Source organism: Symsagittifera roscoffensis, chromosome 2 (genome assembly GCF_963678635.1).
Source record: "Symsagittifera roscoffensis chromosome 2, txSymRosc1.1, whole genome shotgun sequence".
NCBI classification, from domain to species: domain Eukaryota; kingdom Metazoa; phylum Xenacoelomorpha; order Acoela; family Convolutidae; genus Symsagittifera; species Symsagittifera roscoffensis.
In genome coordinates this window covers 42,389,272-42,411,264 of record NC_087063.1, presented here as the reverse complement: position 1 = coordinate 42,411,264, position 21,993 = coordinate 42,389,272, and the positions used below count along the sequence as shown (strand labels likewise).

General features: G+C 35.9%; 2 protein-coding genes across 6 annotated transcripts in view; one reads left to right on the top strand and one right to left on the bottom strand.

Moving 5' to 3' along the window:
- LOC134839181 (branched-chain alpha-ketoacid dehydrogenase kinase-like) overlaps positions 1 to 21,993 on the bottom strand; it is a 557,313-nt gene that overhangs the window by 187,842 nt on the left and 347,478 nt on the right. The window lies entirely within an intron of this gene.
- On the top strand, positions 2,113 to 20,890 carry LOC134839209 (uncharacterized). Of its 4 annotated transcripts, none has more exons than XM_063854684.1 (2): positions 2,113 to 2,320; positions 17,947 to 20,890. In XM_063854684.1, exon 2 carries the CDS (start codon positions 19,088 to 19,090, stop codon positions 20,108 to 20,110), a length of 1,023 nt encoding a protein of 340 aa, XP_063710754.1. In that variant the 5' UTR covers positions 2,113 to 2,320; positions 17,947 to 19,087; the 3' UTR covers positions 20,111 to 20,890. The 4 variants fall into 4 exon arrangements, with proteins under 4 accessions (XP_063710754.1, XP_063710755.1, XP_063710756.1 ...); XM_063854685.1 differs by lacking the exon at positions 2,113 to 2,320 and adding an exon at positions 13,126 to 13,454; XM_063854686.1 differs by lacking the exon at positions 2,113 to 2,320 and adding an exon at positions 16,315 to 16,726 and having other exon boundaries at positions 17,951 to 20,890.

Below are 21,993 nucleotides of genomic sequence, written 5' to 3'. Positions count from 1 at the left end.
ATGTACATGTAAAAGTTTCCATGTATTTTTGAATTTTTGGTGGTTTTTCGGGTTTTGAATTTAGAACCAAATTCACTGAAAAGTACAAAGTATGTGTTTTATATAACCGGCGAGCGTATTGTTAGGTCTGGAGTTTTAGGCTTTTGTCTGGAGTTAGGGTTTATTCTGGAATGGTGGAGTTCTGAAAAGTTAAGAAAATAGGCGGGTTAACCGCGGACCGACTGCAGTTCAATATGGTTTCTAAAAGTGTTTCAGCTGCACACACAGAAGTCCGTATCACTAAAGATTCACCAGATAGGACAGCTTCGATAGAAAGACCTTCATGAATTTTTCTTGCAAGAAAAAAAGATTAAGACCCTCAGCACGCCTGGAAGGCATTGTTATTTTTGGCTCTTAGATTTGAGCAAGTTGTCTTACCATGGTGAAAATTATTCATAAAATTGGTTGCAAATGCAATTTTATTGTTCAAGTTTGACAGAAGTTGAACTTGTATTTATGTCATGTTTCTATATTCGCAGTTGTGATTAAGAATCGATTTTTTTCTTTTATCTCTATTGGGACACGTGTTTTCAGAATGATCATAATTTTACATGATCTGTGTAATATCACATTTTGCCATAGAATCCACTACATTCGCAGCGGAAAATTTTTATTGAGCAATTTGAAATTATTTATGAATGCGATTTTCCCAATAACAGCGATTGTTTCAAAGAGTGAGTTATTCAGAGAGTGGGTCAAACATTGATTTGGTTAGTCAGCAAATAGATTATATGTTAAGGAAAGTGCTGAATACAGTTTTTGTTTTGAATTTTTTTCTGGCGCGTTAAAATAAGATTTGTCAGATACTATTTGTTAACTTGAACTGTATCAGGCATAAGTTATATTGAATAGATTGATTGAGAAAACGCGGGTTATTGCAGAAAGCAAAAAGAGAAAAAGTATGTGAAATGGGATTTGTACTTCTGAAATTTTTCTTGTCATTGAGTTGCATTCGATTCTCATGCTTGCAAACCGTTTTTGCTGAAAAAACTTGCCTCAATTTTTTTGCGAGCATTTCAATTACAAAACTTTCTATGCTTTCTCAGATCAGGTGAGTTTTACCAGCAAATTTTAATAATCGTTTTCTCAAATTGAATCGTTTCAAGGGGTTGTAATCTAAGAAATTGAAAAAAATCGGTTGGCGATTTTTTATTACCTTGTTCAGTAACTTTTTTTGAGCGTTGAGAATGCTTTCAAAAACGCTATCAAATTATTATATGAATTGCAACTTTCGCCGGTTTGGCAGACTACTTGTATTTCTGCATATTTGTTTTACGGAATGACTGGTTGCAGCCTGTAGCAATCTGAAAGGATCAATAGTGAATGTCTGCCAGAATTTATTAATACTCAGTTCGATAATCGATTTCTGTCTCGAGGCGGTCAAACTTGTCTGTTCACCTCGCTTTTCTGGTCATTGACTTCTTGACACAACTCGTGATAACAACTCGTGCATTAGTCTCAATTTGGCTGATCCCATTCATGTATTTTAAATTTTAATCTACGGCTTATTGATCCATTTGTAAGGTATCCCATTTATTGGTCTCTGATCTTCTAAGTAGTTCAAGGTGTCTTAGATCCGTACTTGAAAGTTAATGTGAATCGATCGCTAATTATTCGCATAATCGGTGCAGGACTTGGTTTTTATGAAAATTCAACCGTTAGTAAAGAGTTGAATACTAATAGAAGTGCAGTGCTAATCCAAGGATTATTACTTGAAGCCTAATTTCTTAACTAGCATTCATTAATTCGAAATTGGCATAAAGAAGCCTGAGCTAACAAAATATTTTCTAAGAAAATCTAGAGTTTCAGAGGTACCTTGTCACTTTGCTGATTGACGTACTGTAGACTGGATGTTTGGTGTTTTTATCAGCGGGAATATTAGTTTTCCGACTGATTGTTTCGATAAAGGCAGCGAAAGAAAATAGCAGGCAACCGAGATTTTTCGCAACTGTCTGCCAAACTGTCTTTCAAATGATCAAGACCACAGTTTTTAATTCAATCGAGTTTTTAAGTCTAACTCTAAGATTGAATCGCTAACTTTAAGTTTATGAGAAATCTGAACCCAAATTTCTGTTGTTTTGTGAAAATAACGTTGAGTTCAAGTTGGGTTAGTATCTGGAAATCTTTCCAGTGGACTTGAAAGGAAACCTATGATGCAAACCGAGGTTTATAATTGTTTTGACCACAAGAACTGATCAGATTTTAAGGCTGTCGTCACTTGTGATTGAAGCCAGAAGTAATCTTCATTCGCCCGGTGTTATCTCGCACTCTTTGTCTGCTGGTAAGTCGAATTAATGAAAACTCTATTTTTATGGTAGAACAAAGAACATTTTTTTTCAATTGATTTTGAGAAATAGAAGAATAAATACGCTCTCCAAGAAAAAGGTGCGCTCTCCAAGAAAAAAATTGGCGCTACTTTAGTTTCAAAAGTGGATTTTAATTGTTTCACTTGCCAGCGCAAGCAGGGAGGATCTAGGATTTTCTCGAGGGGCAGGATATTCAAAAACAATTCAAAATTTTGTTGACCTTTTTTATAGGTCGATCAGATTGATTTTCCGAGCTCTCACAAATCACTACAAAGACCCTATTTTGATACAGTTTTCTGTCTGCGTCGCCGGCAACATTTTGAAAAAACAGGCCAGAAAAGGCATTTGTAGGCTTTTTTGGAAAATTTTGACCAAAAACAAGCTTTTTTTTCAGCGCGCGCTCCCCCCTCAAAATTAGTATTAAATGGTGCCGTTAGAAAAACTTAGGATCAGTCAGCCAAAAATGGATATCTGAAAATAGTAGAAAAGGAGGACCCTTTGGGTCAGCCGGGAGTGGAATTAGCTACTGAGAGCAAGTGTACTAAATAGAACTCGTTTTGTTCCGACTTTCGAAGAAAACGGAATATTTATGCTCGGTGTGGTTTTTTTATTCATTCAATTTTCGCTGATCGAAATGAGAGTTTTCAACAAAGATTTTTTATACTCCATTGAAGATATCGACTGAGTTCAAATGTAAACAGATTTTTTACCTCCGATGTTTTTTTGTAAAGTTCTGAGGGTTTGAAAATTGGCCATGTTCTAGACTAAATTATGCGCGCTTTGAAGAGTTAATTCATAATGCAGAGCGCAAGGCGAATTATTTATGCGTGGCGAATTATCCCGAACAGCAAAATTGTTCCAAATTGATTTGAGGCTAGTTAATTGGTCGTATTAATTTTATACGACTCAAATTTTCACACTTTGATTTTGTTCAAACCTTATAGATTTTCAATATTTTTTCTTCTCAAAATCTATTCGATATTAATTATGGGAGAGTCGGAACATTCAACACTTTGCCATGATATACGAGCAGTCTTGTTTTTTAACTAGTCGATTTTAAAAATTTATATAATATCCAATTGATACAAATGTCTAGAGTTGAAATTGAAAGCAAGCGTTTTTCGTTAAGTTATGCGTGTTTGAAAATTACCAAGAATTTGGATACTAAAACGTGGTGCAATTCATTCTGTTCACGCTTAAGTGGCAAATTAATTCGGCTTAAACTTCATTACGAATTCATTTGACCCTATCAAAAATGTTATTCTTGTTGGCCTTATCATGAACGATTCTTGAAAACTAACAAGCTGTAAAATTTTTTCGTTGAACAAAAAAGGAAAAATTTAATTAAGAAATCAATGATTTTTTGTCTGCTTCCTTGAGTTCTTCAACACTTATTTGAAATAGACAAATCATGATTTTATGATTTTAATCAATATCCATAAATTTCGGATGCAGGATTATAGGACTGTCCACTATTACGATTTTTGAAGGTGGGCAGATCAGGGGCGGATTTAAATTTGGGCGGGGGTATTGGACACCTTCCCTCAGGGATTCTACCCCATACGGACCCAAAGGGTTCCCCCATATTACTTTTTAAGAAATCCGTTTTTGGCTGACCGACCCTCAAATTTTTCTAAAGGGGGCGAATATATATTAACTTTGAAGGGTAACGCGCGCGCCGAAAGAACGCAATTTTGTGGTCCAAGTTTTTGAAAATTGCCTAAAAACGGAATTTTTGACGTATTTTAAATAAATTTGCTTAGTGTTGTGAGAGCGCTCGGAAGTATTTCTTTGCTATATCAGATTTTTGAAATGCATAATTGATACGTAGTTTGGCTTAATACATATTTTTTTATTGATAAGTCAGTGCGGTTGCCTTAAGTTTTTTACATTCCAAACTTTAACCTGCAAATTTTGTCTTTTCTGCTCAAGAAGCTCACTTTTGCCACTTTCTGTCTTGTCTTTGGTTTCTTGTATGGTCAGTTGCACAATTGTGAACGGGGACTCAACTTAAAATCATGAATTTTTTTTTGCATTTGTAAGCTCACTGGTTGCTCTCGTTTGCAGCTTCACCTCTGTGTGGTAAGTTGTGTTCATGTTGGTTTTAAGCATGAGTTTGTTCGTTTGATTTTTCGTTTTCTAATGTTTATTCTTCTGCTACTACTTATGTGTTTATTGTCCGTTTTCCCCATTGGGGCGGAGTTAAACATCCGGAAAGCGCGTAAACAATGGTTTAGATGAGGGCTTTCTGAGTAGCATTCAAGCTGTTTTATGGAGAATAACACATTTTCCAATGCCATTGATCAAGGCAGTCTGTGGATTTGAGGCCTGAAGTATTCAGGCCTCGTTTAACACATTCGATCCTGCGTTTTGTAGGCCTTCCTGCTGGTATTTTCCCTGAGACAGAAACAGAGTTTGTTGATTTTAGCGCGAGGTCATTGTCTTTTCTATGATCATGTCCGAACCATTGTAGCCTCGACCGCACTTTTCTTGTTCCAGATAACAAGACCTGTCATTTTAGTTACTGCTTCATTGGTAAACATGTCTTTCTAAGTGACTCCTGTAATCCTACGCAGAACTTTCATATCAGCGCTTTTAAGAGCACTACATCAGAACTGGCCTGAGACAAGCTCCGTAGATATGACAACTTGTAATCAAATCAGTGTTTTATTCAGCAGCAGTGGTGCAAGTTACAAGAATTTCATCGTACTAATTTGGCGCTGACTCCCATTCAACAGCAAGTGCGTGGATTTTTTCTGGTGTTTTGAGGAATACTCTTATGGTCTGAAATCAAATGCTTTGTCTTATCCACGTTGATTTTTAAACCAGTTTTTTGCGAATCCCTTTTCAAGTAATTAACTTCTCAATAGATTTAGATTCCATTTCAGCGGGTATCACAAGGTCATCTGCATTTCGCATATCCCATAGTACCATGGAACGACAGTTTGTCGAAGCCTTTTCCATTACTATTATAAATAACAATGGGCTAAGTGCCGATCCTTGATACACGTCTACTTAAATTTCGAAGTAATGATTGCATCCTTGTGGCCGGCGAATTCTGGTTTTACTCGCTGTGCAGACCCATTTGTAGTCGTACCAGATTTTCGGGAACTCTTTTTTGCCTCAGAGACCATGTGATCAGTTCCCTGGGAACACAGTCAAAGGCTTTTCCGATATCAACAAAAATGCGACGCAGGGTTTTTTTTCCCGCAAACAGGTCATTTTAATTGTCTAATAAAAAACGGTATCGGTAGTTGATCTATCATTCATAAAGCCCAAATGCATGTCATCTATTTTTAACAATTGTTTCAGACGTTTTTCAAATGCTGTTTCGAAATTTTTACATGCGTGTTCCAGTAATCCGATGCCTCTGTAAGATCCATATTTTAACGGATCGCCTTTTCCTTTGTAAAAAGGTAAGTTTCACTTTAGCTCCAGTCGGAGGGCATTAGACCCGAGTCCCAGGCTTCCTTAAGGACGTCAAAAGGTCCATCAAGTCCAGAATCCCGGGCAAATTTTATCATGTCCGAAGTTAGCCCTGTTGGTCTTGGGCTTTTCAAATTGTTTATCTCTCATCTCTCTGTGCATAGTAAGTTCCTCCAATGTGCCTGGCTGGGCCTAGTAAGTTTCGAGCTAGATTATTTTTTAGCTTCAGCAACTAGCTGTGTTCTTTTCGTTCCACCACCCTGTTTTTTCATCGCTGGTTTTCCGTAAATTTTCCACATACTTTTTTCGCTTCTTCTAGAAGTGCTGATTTGAAGTTTTCCTAGTTGGATTGTATTTGATTATTTTCTAGCTTCTTTCTTATTGCCTCTTTGTGCTTGATTTGGTTCTTTCATTTAATTTCTCCAAATTTTAATCTTTTAACTGGTTTTAGTTTCTGGCGGTAAATGGGAAATTTCAGATACAAATCATTCACAACAAGTGTGTGCTGAGTCACACCTTTTTCGCCCTTGATAACCTTCAAGTTTTTGGACTCAGCTTCACTGCGACGATCGACTTTAGAATGAAATCATTCTGGGAGGAGTTTTCTCCATTCTGAAACGTAAAGTAATAGTCCTCGCAGCGTTTTTTAGAAATTGTCTATGACTGTTAGATTTTGTGACTGGCCAAATTGAAAAGTCTCTGACCTGCTAAGTTTTGAATACCAAAGCAAAAGGCCAATTTCGCAGTCAAATTTCTGTCGCCACCCTCCAATATCTCCATACGCAGTAATTTATAAGCTATAATTAATACGCAGTATGCTTAAATACGATCTAATGTATCACAAATTTAGTGCGATTGCCTTCAGAGTATTACATTCCAAACTTTTACTGGCAAATTTTGTGTTTTTCTGCTCATTGCTCTTTTTGAAGCTTTCATTTGAAGCTTTTTTGCCGCTTTCTCACTTGTCTTTGGTTTCTCGTAACGTCGGTAGCACAATTGTGAAGGGTACTCAACTGGAATTTTCGAGTTTTTGCGCATTTTTTAAAGCTGATTGTTCGCTCTTGTTAGGGAAGTTGCAGCTTCGCCTCTTTGTAAAAATTTATGCTCATGTTGGTTTTAAACATGGGTTTGTTTCCGTTTTGTTTTTTGTTTTCTAATGTTTATTCCTCTTCTAGGTTTCGGCTAATCCTATATTTGCCTAATTACTTCATATTGCGTGGTTTCAAGGGCGGATTTTTTTCATTCGAGTGTGCTGAAGATATGTAAACTTCATATATCGAGTTTTTAAATTTTTGTAAAAATATTCGCTCCAAGTTTTGTAAGCAAAGTTAACGATTCAAGAATTACGTTTCAGTGCAAATTTACCGCTGAAAGTTGCCTTTTTGGGCATTCTTTTTTTTCCTTAGCGTTAACCTCCTTGAGACAAATTTGTTCTTGAGACAGATAACCTCCTTGAGACAGATCCGCTCCGCCTCGGTGGGTGTAAAAAATCCTTTACCATGACTGTTGCGGCATGTTTAGCCTTGAGGTAATGCCCATGTAACGTCCTGCTTTTGCTTACAAAAATTCGTGTGCTATTCATAATTTCCATTCTCGGACTCGTGTTTCTTCTGTGCTTCGTTTTGTCGGCGTTCTCTTTTCTTGAAGTTTCAGCTATTTTGACCCAGTTAGAATGCCATGTTGCAGGTAACATGATGCCATGGTGGTGCAGGCAACTGCGCTCCAAGATTTAGTATAATTGTTCCTACCTTTGAAAATGGGGATTTTTTTCTGTTTCAGTTTTTTTCTGTTTCAGTTTTTTTTCGCGATACAGATTTTTTTTGTGTTTATGTTTGATATGACATCGGTTTAAGAGCCTATGATTAAGTCATTTGAGGAGCGAAAAAAGGCGATCATGACCCTTTTTCCTCTGCTCGACGGGAGTCTGCTTAAAATTTGTCTGCTAAGTTAGCGCTTGTTAGGTTAAGTTTTACTGCTAATTGAACGCTCGCAATCGTGTTTCTTGGCAGGTTTTTTAAAATCAAACTGACTTTGACTCAAGAATTTTTCTTTTGGCTAGCTACCATGCTTTTATGTACCAAATCAACGGCTAGTTTCTTTCGGCTAGCTGCCATGTCAACTTTGAATTCAACTATGATTAATTTTTTTAATGTTCCAAACTTTGGTATTTCCTCTCGTCACGCTACAATGTGTTTCTAAGTATTTTTAAATGGAAAAGGTTGAAACGCATTGTGCCATTTTTACAGCAACCGACTACTCTTTTTACACAAGCAATGCTTGTGTTATAGCATAAACTATCTTTTTTTCCAACCTAAGTCGCAAATATTGTTGCGATAAAATGTGTTCATTTTGATCAATAACCAACTATTAAGTACAGCCAATGCTAAGGATTTTAACACAGACTATTATTGTTCCGACTTTCGTAACGAAAGTAAGGGAATATTCGTGCTCGGGTGGTTTCTTTTCTTCAGACGAGTTTCTACTTTTTAACTAGCCATTTTTGACGGGATTTTTTTTTATATGTTTTTCAAACAGCATTGTTGTCCCCTGAGCTTAAATTTGGAAAGATATTTTATCTTTGAACTTTTTTTGTAAATTTATGATGGTTTAAAAATTGCCAAATTAGGACAATTAACGCGCGATATATTTCGCGCTATTAACGCGTAAGCGGAGATTTAATCCGTCATAGAAATCGTTCCAAGTTGATTTAAGGAAGTTTATTTGCCATAATTGATTTGTTACTAGGATCGAAATTTATCTTTTTTGTACTTAATGTGGCGTGTGGGGAGATGATTTTCACAAAAAATCTCAAATTAAAAAAAATTAATTGTATTTTTGGTACATTTAATTTTTTCATGTTATTACTGCTTCATAGGCTGCTCTATAAATTGAGGCATGTTTGTTTGTGAATTTCTTTTTTTTTTTCAAATTGACTGGTACTGCTAATGCGTCATAATTGGCGTGCGTCACTTAAGAATTTTCGTAGATTCAAAGTTTTACTCATTCAGTTTTTCACAGAAGCGTTATCGGTCATATTTTTGCTTGTGTATGCGAAGTGCAACTTCGCCTCTTTGTTTAATTTGCTTATAACTGCCAATGAATGAAGTAAAAGGAAAATTTTGGAAGAGGAAAAATTTTTCAGTAAAAATTTGATTCCACCATTTGATTTTTGATTTTTTGCCTTTTGTTTTTTAATTCGCTTGAAGTCGATTGTAATTTCATTCGCTAAAAGGAAGGCAAACTAGACTCTCCAATTACGAAAGTGCAAGCAAATCACTCGGAAAAAACGTGGTTTGTTTTCATTTTCCAAAAGGGTTTTCAACTTAAAGAATTCCAAACTCGATGCATTTTTCCGTTATTGGGTTAGTTTCATGAAAAAGTTCATAAAAGATACTTGAATTCATAAGTATTTTTTGTGATCTATATTTTCTTCAATATTAAAATTCGATTTTTTTTTCAAAAACAGGTTACACAAGTGAAGCCAAGCCTTGCTGCGACTCGGTGTTCAGTTTATTCATTTATTTTAATCATTCCAATTTCATAAAGGCAGTTTTTTTTTTGAAGAAATTGATAATACAATAAGTTATAGCCGAAGTCGTTTTTGGGTCATTGGTCTTCCTGTTTCCAAAAAATCGTGTTTCCTTTTTAGTATTCGTATAGTTTTGCGTTGGGTTTATTTCACTTGCGATAGCAAGTGTGTTGCAACCTGTACAAAAGTTTGTTCACAGTACTCATTTAGACGCTTAAGCCTTTTGAGCTTAACAAATTTACCGCAAAAGGCTTATTTTACCAACTCGATTTTTTTCACTTGCCAGAGCAGGTGACCTGTATTCGCGAACAAGACTTTTTTCCTGTACGCAACTCTTCTTACACATTTGCTGCTCAATTTCAGCTGCTGCTCAGTCCTGCTCATTTTTCTGGTAATTGAAATAAAACCACACTTGTTATTTCACTTGAGTTAGTAATTTTTTTAATGAAAATGTTGATTTTTTTTGGAATTTTAGTTTTCGTCCTAATTTTGTTGGCTGATTTTTTTTCCAAACGCAATTGATATTATCTAATATGCTTTCTAAGTAGTTTTTCTTTCAAAACTTAGGTTTTTATAGTTCAAATAAATTGCTCCAATTTGATAAAAACATGTATTATGAAAATGTATGGGATTTGGTTTTTTGTTTCATTTTTGGCATGAGACGCTCAGAAAAAATTTCAAAATGTACTTAAATATCTTTTTCGTTAGCAAAAAGGGATACTAGTGGAGAGATCACCTATTCCTATGTGCACCTGCGTATACGCCTAGTCTCTTTTCACCGTACCCCACTTTCTACAGAGAAATCAGTAGGGTGAGTTTAGAACCATTTTTTTGGGTTTTTGTTTCATCTTCTCGAGCACTACAATTCCCAATTTGAGATTTTGGGTTCAATAGATAAACGTATTGTTTGAAGCTCCCCTGCTTTATCGATAACGACCTAATTTTTTTCAGAAGGAAAATATGGCTCTTGGGAAAAGATACATTTTAATTTTTTAACCGTCTTTTGAGACTTTTTGAAGTTTCTGGAAATTTATCCTCCAAATCTGAGATATGAGTTTTTTTGGAGGGAACGGTTGTGACAAGCTCCCCTGCATTAGCGGATGAGCCTATAGTTTTTAACACATACAGTTTTTGTCCTCGGAAAAGGCATATTTTTAATTTTTTGACCGGTTTTTGAAATTGTTCGACTTTTCTCGAAATTAACCTCCCTAAGCTGACATTTCAAGTTCAATGGAGAGAACTGATTGCTGATTTTCTTATCAAGTGGAAAAACAAGTTAAGTGATGTTCCCTTGCCTTAGCGACTATGCCCAAAATTGTTATGGCTCTCGGCAAAGTCATATTTGATTTTTTGACCGTTTTTTGGACTGTTTGACTTTTCTCAAACTACCCTCTCAAATCTTATTGAGTTCGTTGAAGGGAACCGGTTGCAGCAAGGGAATCGATTGCTTGATAGGAACGGGTTGCTTCCCTGATTTAGCGGCTACACCCAATTTTTTTTGACAGTTATCGTTCTCGGAAAAGTCATAATTTTGATTTTAAGAACGTTTTTGAAAATGATTATCTTAAAAACTGCACTCTCTTTTGTGTCTTGAAAACTGCCCTTACTCGTCTGAGATTTTGGGTTCAATCAAAAGCATGAGCTGTGAGATATTCCCTTGCGTGAAAGGTTACGCCCAAATTTTTTATCACATTTCAAATTTGCAATTTTTTGACTTTTCTCAAAAATTTCCCTCTGAAGTCTGAGATTATAGGTTCAATTACTAGAAGGAATTGACAGAAGTTCCTTCGTTCAACGGGTTACGTCTAATTTTTTTACAAAAAAGTTATGGCCTTCAGAAAAGTCAAAGTTTTGATTCCTCGCTCGTTTTTTTTTGAAATTTTTTGACTTCTCTCGAAAAAAAAACGGTCGAATCTGATATCAGTTTATTTGAGGCATGATATTGTGGGAAGCATAATTGACCACGCTTTAATTGTTGTAGAGAAATTGTATGTCCTTGGAGAAATTCCAATTTCTAAAAAAAATGCGTTCCACTTATTTCATTATAGAAACAGCAAAGGTTTTGGGTGAAGCCCAATTTTTGAAATCACCCATTTCAACCTGTATCACAGCTGCTAATTCAAAACCCAATGAGTATGTTTAGATGAGCTTCTAGTAATATAATTAAAAATTGTTCTGTAGTTTGTAAATTTACCAAGTCCGATTTTGAATTTTTTTTTTTCGTTAAAAGTGTTCGGCCGGTTTTGTTTTTTGTTGATTTATGTTGCGCAACTTCTCGGGTGATTTTTTCAATATCTTTTTGCTTGCTTTAGGAGGGATGTGTAGCAAAAATTTTGATTCAAAAAAACTTCGTAGCTTGAAATCTTTCATGACTAGTTTCACTGTGTCGTGTTCGATTTAACGAATATTCACCAAAGTTTATTTGCCGCTCGGTCATTGATTCTCGATACTAGCTAAGGCTGTTTATGAGCCTCATCCAAATTAAAATAATACATTTTTGTAATATAGTTCTTTCGACTGTTATCAAGTCATTTTTTCAGAAAAATTGACTTCTATTTTTTTCCTATTCAACATCGTTTAATGCAATGTTTTAATTGTATCGCAAGTGTTGGGAAACTCCGCTTCGCTTCTATGTTTGAAATTTAATTCGTTCTATTTTATTTGGTTTCATAGGTTTTGGTCTATATAGATCAGCTTAGTGGTCTCATAGCATGGTTTAAAGGGTTTCTGCTCAGGTAATTTTGATTTTTTACCGCTTGTTTAGTTTTCTTGCGATGCTAATTTTATATTGAGTTTGAGTTTTATCCGATTACGGATGAAGGGATAAAATGGTGCGAAACCTAGGATGTTGAGTGGCCAGGCAAGGTCCATGTTACAGACAGAAATAGAAAACTCACTAGCTGTATGAAATAAAACATCAATATTTGAATTCAGGAAATCCAGTTTTGTATCTACGGTCCACTCATTCATATTATAGAGTTTGTATTTAATGATGGTTCTTTTTTGGGTTTAGATTTCTCCTAAATCTTAAGCAAATGTGCTTTCTTTCTAAACAAACGAAGTTTGTAGTTTAATACACGCGACTGTTTGCAAAGTGCGTTGGCTTCTGCGTCCTTGTTTTGGAGGTGGTTGACTTGAAATTGAGGCTGTTTGCTCTTTACCAACTGCTGGTATGTCCTACTCAACCTATCCCAAGGAACTTAATCGATAGTTAATACTTCACAACTTGTCAATCAAACTCAGGGCCAAGTGCAAATCTAATAGCAGCATATGTGCTCATGAAGCAATGGCCTTATTATTTCATTTGACGCCCGCTGTCAGAGTAGACATTGTTGGAACTGCTCAACAAATGGTATTTTGATAATATTAAATAAATAATTTAGAGATATGAAAATTAAATTAAGCTTTGTCATTAATATTAGGCTGTTTTCCCAAAACAGTTGGGGCTTAATATGGTATATCTTTGAGCCTTGTCTTTCGGATCAAATCATATCTTTTGGTGAAGGACTGACAGGAAAATTTTCCCATTTTTACGGCGTTCTGCAGCTGACCTTTAACATAATCTTCTTGAGTATCATTTACAATTTTGATATCCCATAAAATGATATCAAATCATTATTAATACTGTAGTCTTCTGGAAAGTATGTCGAACAAAAGGCGATAAATTCCAAGTTTCAGATTGCTGGAAACGGATTGGTGGAAGTATTTGGTGGAGATAGTTTTATGAAAAGCTAATCTCCTGTCGTGAATACTGATTGAAACAGGTTTTTGGTAGAGACACTGGCTCAATGTAGTGCAGGTATTTGGTTAATGGCATTGGTTTCTCACTGTGATAATTATGTTCAACATGGGATGATGACTTGTATGTCTGCGACCTCTCACTGTTTGTAATTAGTATACCAGTATAGATTATTATGGTAAAAATAGATACACATACTTTACCATCATTTACCACATACCACAACTGCCTTGTCTTATTCACACCAAATTGACTTGAGTTTAAGCTATCAATCCTGATTTTGCCTTTATAGAAAACTGGATTGTCTTCGAAATTACGAAAACTATAATAGTTACAAAAACACAAATACAAGAAAGATATAATTTTTTCAAGTATTCTTAATGACAAGAATTTGTACCCAAATCGTTCATTTCTGGTAAGTGCCTTTGAAGTCTTATTTATTAATTTTAGACTAATTAGAAAATTGCTCTCAATAATTTGGTGTTGTCTGGCTAATAATAAGTCTGACGACACACTTACTGATTAAAACTGTTGTTTATCTAGTCTAGTGACAATCTCTCGCAAGCAATGAATGTTTGTTGCAAAGTAGGTGCAATGTGCTAGCCTAGCCAATCAATTAGAAAATTTTAGGCCTAAAATTTTTTCGATGAAAAGTTAAATTACTGCAATTTTTGGCACATCCTACGCCGGCACATGTCAACATTTTTGTCAAAAATGTCAATAAACTAATCCGTCATTTCGCAAGAAAATATATTCTCTGTTTGTTATTGGCGTTTGTATCAATAAATAATAAGAGCATCTTGCATTCCAAAGCTGTGACGCTATTGAAGTCTGCGCACGCATGTCTGCGCAAGACAATTTTACTCAACTAACCTAATCCACCGGAGGACATTGACCTCCTTTTCAAATCCTAATGAAATTGGTTTTTGTTACAGATTAAACTGCAATAAAGCTATTAATTAAACTAAACAAAGCAAATCGATTCTAGTATGATATCGAGACACTGAATTGTCAACAGTTTTTTAATCGTTGTTATTTTGCTAGTTAGATTAGTCATAACGCATCGTAAGTTAAAAAATTTTATCATTTTAAAACTGGCCTCATTTTTAATCCTACTTCCCTGCCAATTCTTAATTTCGAGGTTTTTATGAGGTTAGAGTTGGAGTTTTTTTCAGATGACCTTTATCCAGATGATTTTTTTAAGTTCGTGACTTACGATGGTATTGTGGACCGGAGTTCAAATAGTAGTATTTGATTTCGAGAGTATTTTCGTGAGATAGTTTCCGTCCTCGGTGTGGTAAAAAGCCAAAGTTGTAAACAAACCACAACTACAACTGGGTTACTATTTGTTCACACGTCTTGTAGCGTGTGAAGATCACAGATCCAGTTTTCAGATTTAGATCAGGCCACTTGCAGCGCTGAAATAGTACTTTAAGAGTGAGTTTTTGATGGGAACAAAGTCTTAGTCTGCCGTTTTGATATTTAAATGTTTCTTTTTCCTGACTTAAGAAGTGCCGGTATAAGAAATTGGGTGAAAGCACTTGTTTTCCAAAATTATTCAGCTTGAAAGATTCAAGTAAAGAAGTTATGCTAGCTGTTCTGTGTTTTTGTTCAGTTTTCGTTTCTCGCATTATGCTTGTAAATCATTCGAATAAATGTTTAGAAGAATTGCCCTGGTTGTGAACTTGATAAACTGTGGATGTTTCCAAAGCGCCGTAAAATAATCGGACGCCTGGTCAGTTTCCGGCCTAATATGCTTTCCAGGACCTAACAAGGGTCCTCGATCTATACAAGCATTAGTCATTACCTCTACTTCACAAAAGATTAGTTGAAGGAAATCCTTGAGGGCATTAATAGCTGTTTATGAAGCTGGGTGACGTGTTTACAGAAGTTTGTTTGGGTTTATATACGCTCTTCAAAAACTCCAAGGCTTTCTATGATTCTTTTTTTTCAACTAAGTGGCGTTTTGTCATTTTCGAAGGAGCTTTTCGGTGTCCTAAGAATTGTTTGGGGCCAAAAATAAGTAACTAATGGGGCAGCTAACAGCAAACGCCCCTCGCTTGAGCGATCTGTTTTTTTTTCGGGTTGTGATCTGATTTGTGTCTGTTTCCACTTAACTGAACAGCAAGTGTGGAGATAACATGTGGTCGCAATTGGTAAGGGAACACTTGGAACGATACAATTAGACCACTTTGTTTACAAAATGGCGCTGCAAAGTTGTCTTAACTGCCCAGCAAGAAGTCTATCAGCTAGATTTGTGTTTTACTATTCCACTCCCCCGTATATCACCATACTCCAGAAAGTCATAAGGGCGCTTACACTGGTCAGTCGTGTTGTGCTATGTTTGGTTCGAAAAGACAAAGTCACGAGCAACTAAATGTTTTCAGGCCCCTGGGCAATTTATTCACCCTATTATGATAAGTGACTGAAGTTTGGCGCCCAAATTGTTGTAGTTTACTCTCAGATTTGGGCCTTTTGGTGTAGGAAATCGAAATCAGTCTTTGACATTCTACTTAGTTCTCAGTTATATGTGAAAAGTTTCGTGCTTTTCAGTTGGGCAATTTCTGGAAAATTCCGTGCGTACAATATCAAAATCGAACTCTTCGGAAATTTCGCGGGTCGTTTCTCATAAATTCTTGCTAGAAGTAGCTGTTATTTGCCGTCTATTGGTATTATAAGTGAAGGCAGTAGAAGGCATTGAGTAGCCACCCTTCTGAAGTTCATATTATTTACTACATTCTGGTGCTTTTATGAAGTTTACGTGACGAACTGAAGGTCTTTCGCCTTTTCTGTTTTCATTGTATATCTACCGGATCAGTTTCGGAGGTATATATATTTCACATGGGGGTAATTTAACAAATAGCAGATAACGGTGCTCCTGGAGTTATGCTACCATTTGGAATGACTACTACGAAACCCCATGTATGAAAGGTCTGACTTGCCTGCCAGCCTAGAAAGTCGGCTTAAGTTATTCCATCGTAATCCATTCCCACCAAAGCCCGCGGTTTGTTCCACGTTTGGCTGTTACTATATTTGAACACCTAGTCACCAAAAGTATTGGTGCTTGTTGGCTCCTACGTCCTCGAATCTGATTGGCTATCGAACCTGCTGAAGTGTCGCATAGCCATGTTCATGTCACTATACGTAGTACAAGTTGCAGAAATTCTTGAAAATTGCAGGAACGGGCCGACTTTCTGCAAAAGTTAACCAGGTATAGATCCTAAAATGTAAAATTGTAAGGCGGCAAGCGGGTTTAAGGATTTGTAACGATTTCATTGGAAGATTTCTAGTGTACGGTTGGGTAAAATGACTGAAATTTAGTATATACAACCGTCCAAATTTGGTTGATATTCAGTGCTTAAATACTAAAGATAGAAAGAATTTTCGGAAAAGGCATGACTTTCATTCGCGCAACGTAACTGTCCAGAAACTAGTCTACAACTCGAACATCTAAATCACGTCTGTCGTTAAATTTTCGACGAGATCTTTCCAGCTTGCCCTGTTAATCTTGAATGCCTGGAAAAGTCTTGTTCGATCACGAATTTACCCAATTTTTATTCCCAGAATTATTTTGAACTCAAGCTGAATTTATTGTCAGATTGTTCCCTCTCCTCCCAGAGCTCATGAAGCAAAGTTCTGCTTTTTCATTGTGTTTTTGATATTTGTTTCATTGACCGCATCAACTTGGTGAGTCATTGTTCCGACTTTTTTGTTTAATTGTTGTTGTAGTAATGGGTGGTTAAATTTAAAAGCTGATTCTTTTTTTTCGAGTTCATTTTGAAACACAAAAACAAGTTAAGAAGTCGGAATCATTTGTTTTTTCATCTGTTGCAAATCCAGAAAACATAAATAATTTACAAATCGATTATTAACAAAAACCATTAAAGAATTGAACCCTTCGTCAATTTGGGTTTTTGGGATTTGATTTTTTTGACCTGAAAATGTTACTGCGTTTAGTTGATTGTTTAATGATGTCATTATCCTGAACATGCAATCCATTTATCCACGGGGGAATGGACCAACACAAGAGCTGTACAGCTCATCACGGCGAACCGCTGTTGTGCCCCTGCAATGATGACAGCTTTTTAAAATTTGTTGATAAGCTGATTTAATTATGCCTTTTTCGGATCTAAATAGAGGATGTTTGTTTGGACTTTTCTTTGATTCCGAATACACGCTCAACTCCGGTGGAATAAACAACCGGACCGGAACCCATTGCCATATCCGGAAGGAACAAACATCCTCTTTTAGATGTTTGTAAAGGATAGTTAAGTCTCAAATTGGCCCGAACTGTAGGCAGTATTTTGACGTCACTACGTAAAGTCTAAATTGTCTATCTATATCGTTGGCATCAAATATTGGTATATCTCAATTGACAATATGATTTTTAATTAAGTCCTTATATACTTTCCCACTGTTGGTATTGACTTTGAAATAGATGCCAATTTGGAATATAAGTGATGGATAGCATTCAATATTCTTGATCTGGGATGCTAATTGGCGTTCTATCGGGTAATTCAAGCACTTTTCATTGTTTTCAAGAAGTGTAGAAATGTTGACGTGGTATCTTAAGGTTTTTTTTTAAAAAAAAACGTGCGCTATTAAGTTTCAAACTTGGCTTCTATTTCGGAGTAACTTTGACAAGGCTAGGCTAGTCAAGAAAAGTAATTTAGAGTTGGTGTTGTTGTTTTACGACTGTTTATATTTATAATCGATGAGGTCGAGTATCCATAAATGGGATATTTCTGTAAACAATAGCAGCATTGTTTGGCCAGCGCTAATCTTTTACCCACATTTCGACATAAACACTTGACCAACCAGTCGATACTTATCCGGATTAAAATTAAACCACCACTTTGAGATTAAAAATCTCATCTTCATTTGAGAATATTCTTCTTGTATTTCAGATAGATAGAGGTCCCATTGCACGAAAGTCCTTGTTCTGTTCGGAAGTCTTCGTTTACAAATTCAAAGTGGAGGCGAATTTAGCATTTATACGACCAGCCATAATAGTTGATTGTCCTTTAACAAATCGGAGGAAAACTCTTCATTCAATTAGCTACAAAATCAAATCGATCGGGAGTATCAGTTCAATTTTCACAGCTGCAATCGCTGGACTTTAGATCGAATCAAAGATCACAAGTAGATCTTATAGTTCTGGAAACTTGAGTTGTACTTTCATTTATCGACGCTTCATTAGTCCAATAAAAGAATCTTCCGTGTTTAAAAGCACTGACTTGGTGACATATTTCATCGCCAGCTGATATCAACAAATCGTTTGCTCCCAATAACGCAAATTTAAATTATACTTAAATTTCCTTTTTGAAAATTGATCGCGCAAATACAAACAGTAAAGTCGCATTAAAATTTATTATTTTTTTGTTATAAAATAGCAAAAAAAGGAGCGAGTAGCGACACGCGTTATTACTTGGTGACACGCCGACGCGTACACACTTGATGTTGAGCGAGTATTTCATATCATTCATTTTCTAAACAATAATTCAATATATATAATGTTAACTCAGTTCGCTGTGTTTTTTCCCAGTAGGAAGCATTGAAAAAAATTTTTCATCCTGTCTGACTCGCTATACTCAAAAGTATATTCACGTGATCTAAAAAAGTGGACATTTTTTTAGTCATTTTCTCAGCCAATATTTGCTAATCAAGACTGAAGACTTCACCTCGGAGGAATTCGCGACAGAGCGAAAATTCAGCAAACATCACTTTGTTACAAATTGCAGAAATTCTTGCGCTCATTTGTCGAATATCGAGATCTTTCGGACCAGATTATTCTTAGTGCTGCTTACTCATCTGTTTATTTACGCAGCTTGGTATTAAATCGACTGAGTAGTACTGAACTATAAAATAGTTACTATCGTTACTACATCGAATAAGTTCGCAGCCTAGCCATTCTTAAAGTCTGAGTCGATTACTCTGTTGAATTATAATAGCATAAAACACCTTGCCTTGATTAGTCCAGCCCCTGCACGTAAATATACTACAGAACTGCATACAATCTGAAAGTAGATTGTACATCTGAATGATAAAATGTGTTCGAAAATAATCCCAGGCTCCACAATATTCAGCAGTTTTCCAACAACATCCGCAGATGTTAACTTATCACCTTTTCAATTAAATTCGTCATTATTCAAAACAAATTCATCTAATTTAGCTATTGCATCATCGTCTACTATCGAGTGTCCATTGTCGCCAACTAGCCCGTTGGTGGTTGAACAACTTTTGAAAACCCCAAGGTCGGTTAAAATGACAGCACCCTTTGCACCCAGAAGCAAGAATACGTCATCTCGTCGACTCAACTTCATGAGTGCAGACCAGACTGAACTTACTTCGTCACCATCAAATAAAAACGCGGCGAAATCTCCGGCGTGTCGTAATTTGTTCAGCACTTCGAGCTCAGCTGAAAGCAAAGACGCTTGGAGATCTTGGATGCAGCAGTACAATGTCGAGAAGCTTCAAGCGGCGAAAAGGAAATACAACTTTGATTTCGAAAAATTCAAGCCAGTTGCTGAGAGTAATCAGAACGGAAGTGCAAAAACTTACGAATGGAGTCAAGTGGAAATTCCATCCGAGCTACCGACATTTTATACAGCTGATCGACACAGTAGCAATAGTTCGATTACCTCGGAAGATTTCAAAAAGATGGTCGAAATAGGAAAACTTCAGCTTGCAGATAACGAAATGGAAGAGTGTGAATCGGTTTCAACTGCAAGTACAAGTAGTAATTGCTCAGTGTTTGAAGTGCCGCAATATCAAACTAGTACACCGATGAAGATCAATTTGGGATCGATTCCTGAATCGACTGCGACTAGAAGTGCCTCGAAGTCATCGACTGTCAAAAGGTCTCAACAACTCCTAAGGACTCCGTTCAAGATGACGCCTGCGAAAAAATCAGAAACACCGAAGCAACGAAGCTCAATGTCAACCCGAAAACGAACAATCGGAAATAGTTCGACGAAGAAGAATTCAAATGAGAGCCCGAGACAGCCCGAAATCACGGATTACATTCCGGCCTGTAAGAAATCAAGAACGCAGGTCAAGAGAAAGCTGTAATTACATTTCTGATTTTATGGGACTCAAAATGTACAAAATCAAAATAAACAAATTGGCTGCTATATGCTTAGTGCTAACTCATACTATGATTCATGTTTACTGTGCATTAGTAAATGGTATTATCAAGAAATCTATATGGTCGAATGGAATCCACAAGCAAGGAATGTTTTTTAAAAAATCCACGGTTTCAGATATGACGCTTATTATCGTGTTTCTTCCCAGGTTTTCAGTGAATTGAAAAAAGTTGACTAATTTGCATTGGCTGTGCATATATGTATACTAATCCAAACGCAAAGCAAAACCGAATAAATTATTTTTGTTGTAGAATTAACTTTAGTTTTCTTTTGTTTTCTCAATTTATCCTCTCTTCGCTTCCATTTATGTAAATTTAGTCCGTGTTTGCAAGCCCAATGATTTTAATATCTAATATCTGATTAAGTTCATTAATGAAACCAAAAATTTGGTGCGTTGACCGTATATCTATCCAATCTCTTAATATCTGGGATTTTTAGTCTGTTGATTAGAGTACGGGCATGCAAACTGGGAATTAACTGGGCGCTTAACTAAGGCAGTAACTTGATCGATCCCGATTGATTGATAAGTTATTACCGGGACTAGTTTGGTTTACTTGCATATTTTTCATTGTTTAAATTTCTCTAGATGTTTAGTTTATTTGAATCTTAGTTCGCCTACGGTCGGCCATTTATATCTTTTGCAAAGTTTAAGTTTACACTATATCCGATATTTCTAACAAAATCAATAAACAAAATGTGACTATAAGTGTCGTATTTGTTCCCATCAGTCCGAGAGAGTCATAAAGAACGAGCTCAACTTTAATGTAGCATTTAAAGGTTGTGTACGAAAGTGAGGTTGCGATGAAATAAGTTTGAGTGTTTTTGGTCGAAAAAACGCTAGGATTTTTGGCGAAAAATAACAACAGTAAATTTGACGCCTGTAGAAGTAATCGAATTGATAGAAAAAACTTGCTGGAGTTTCAAATCTTAAGGTCTCCTCGAATTGGAATGAAATAGTTAACTGTTGCGAGAGCAAGTGTCTTTTAATCGCGAACTAGACTTTTTTTCCTGTAAACAACTTTCTCACAAATCTGTAAGAAATGTGCTGTTTCCAACACGTGCCAGTACTGATACGAAAACTTCATATAACAGCATTGATATCACAACTTTGCTCATAATTACGTACTAAAAATGTTCTTTGAATGAAAACTGAAAAAAAAAGTATTTGCATGAATGAGTTTCGTTTTAATTTTCGTCATCTCAATTTCCGTTATCTGTTGAACAATTCCTTTATGTAAGAAGATAAACTAGCTTTATTATTGTTCCTACTTTCGAAGAAAACGGAATATTTATGCTGTGTGGTTTTTTGTATTCAGTCAATTTTCTCTGATCGCAGTTAATAGTTTTCGACAAAATTTTATTATATCCCATGAAGATATCGACTTTTTGAAAGACATTTTAATCTGAAAGATATTTTACTTCCGATTATTTTTGTAGTTCTGGGGGTTTGAAAATTGCCAACTTGGCCATGTTCTGGATTAAATTATGCGCGATTTTAAGAGTTTATTCGTAATGATGAGAGCGTAACGCGAATTATTTATGCTTGGCAAATTAAGCCGCAAAACAAAATAGTTCCAAATTTAATTAAGGCTAGATAACTGGTATTAATTTAATACGACTCAAAAAAATTGTACACTTTGATTTTGTCAATGTTTATAGATTTTCAATTTTTTCTTTTCCCAAAAACTATTCGATATGAAGTAGGGGACAGTTGGAACATTCAAGGCTTTGCCATGATATACGAGCAGTCTTGTTAGAGTTGCTTTTGCCCCTTGGGTTCTGGCGTTTGAGTCATGGTTGGCTCTTTGT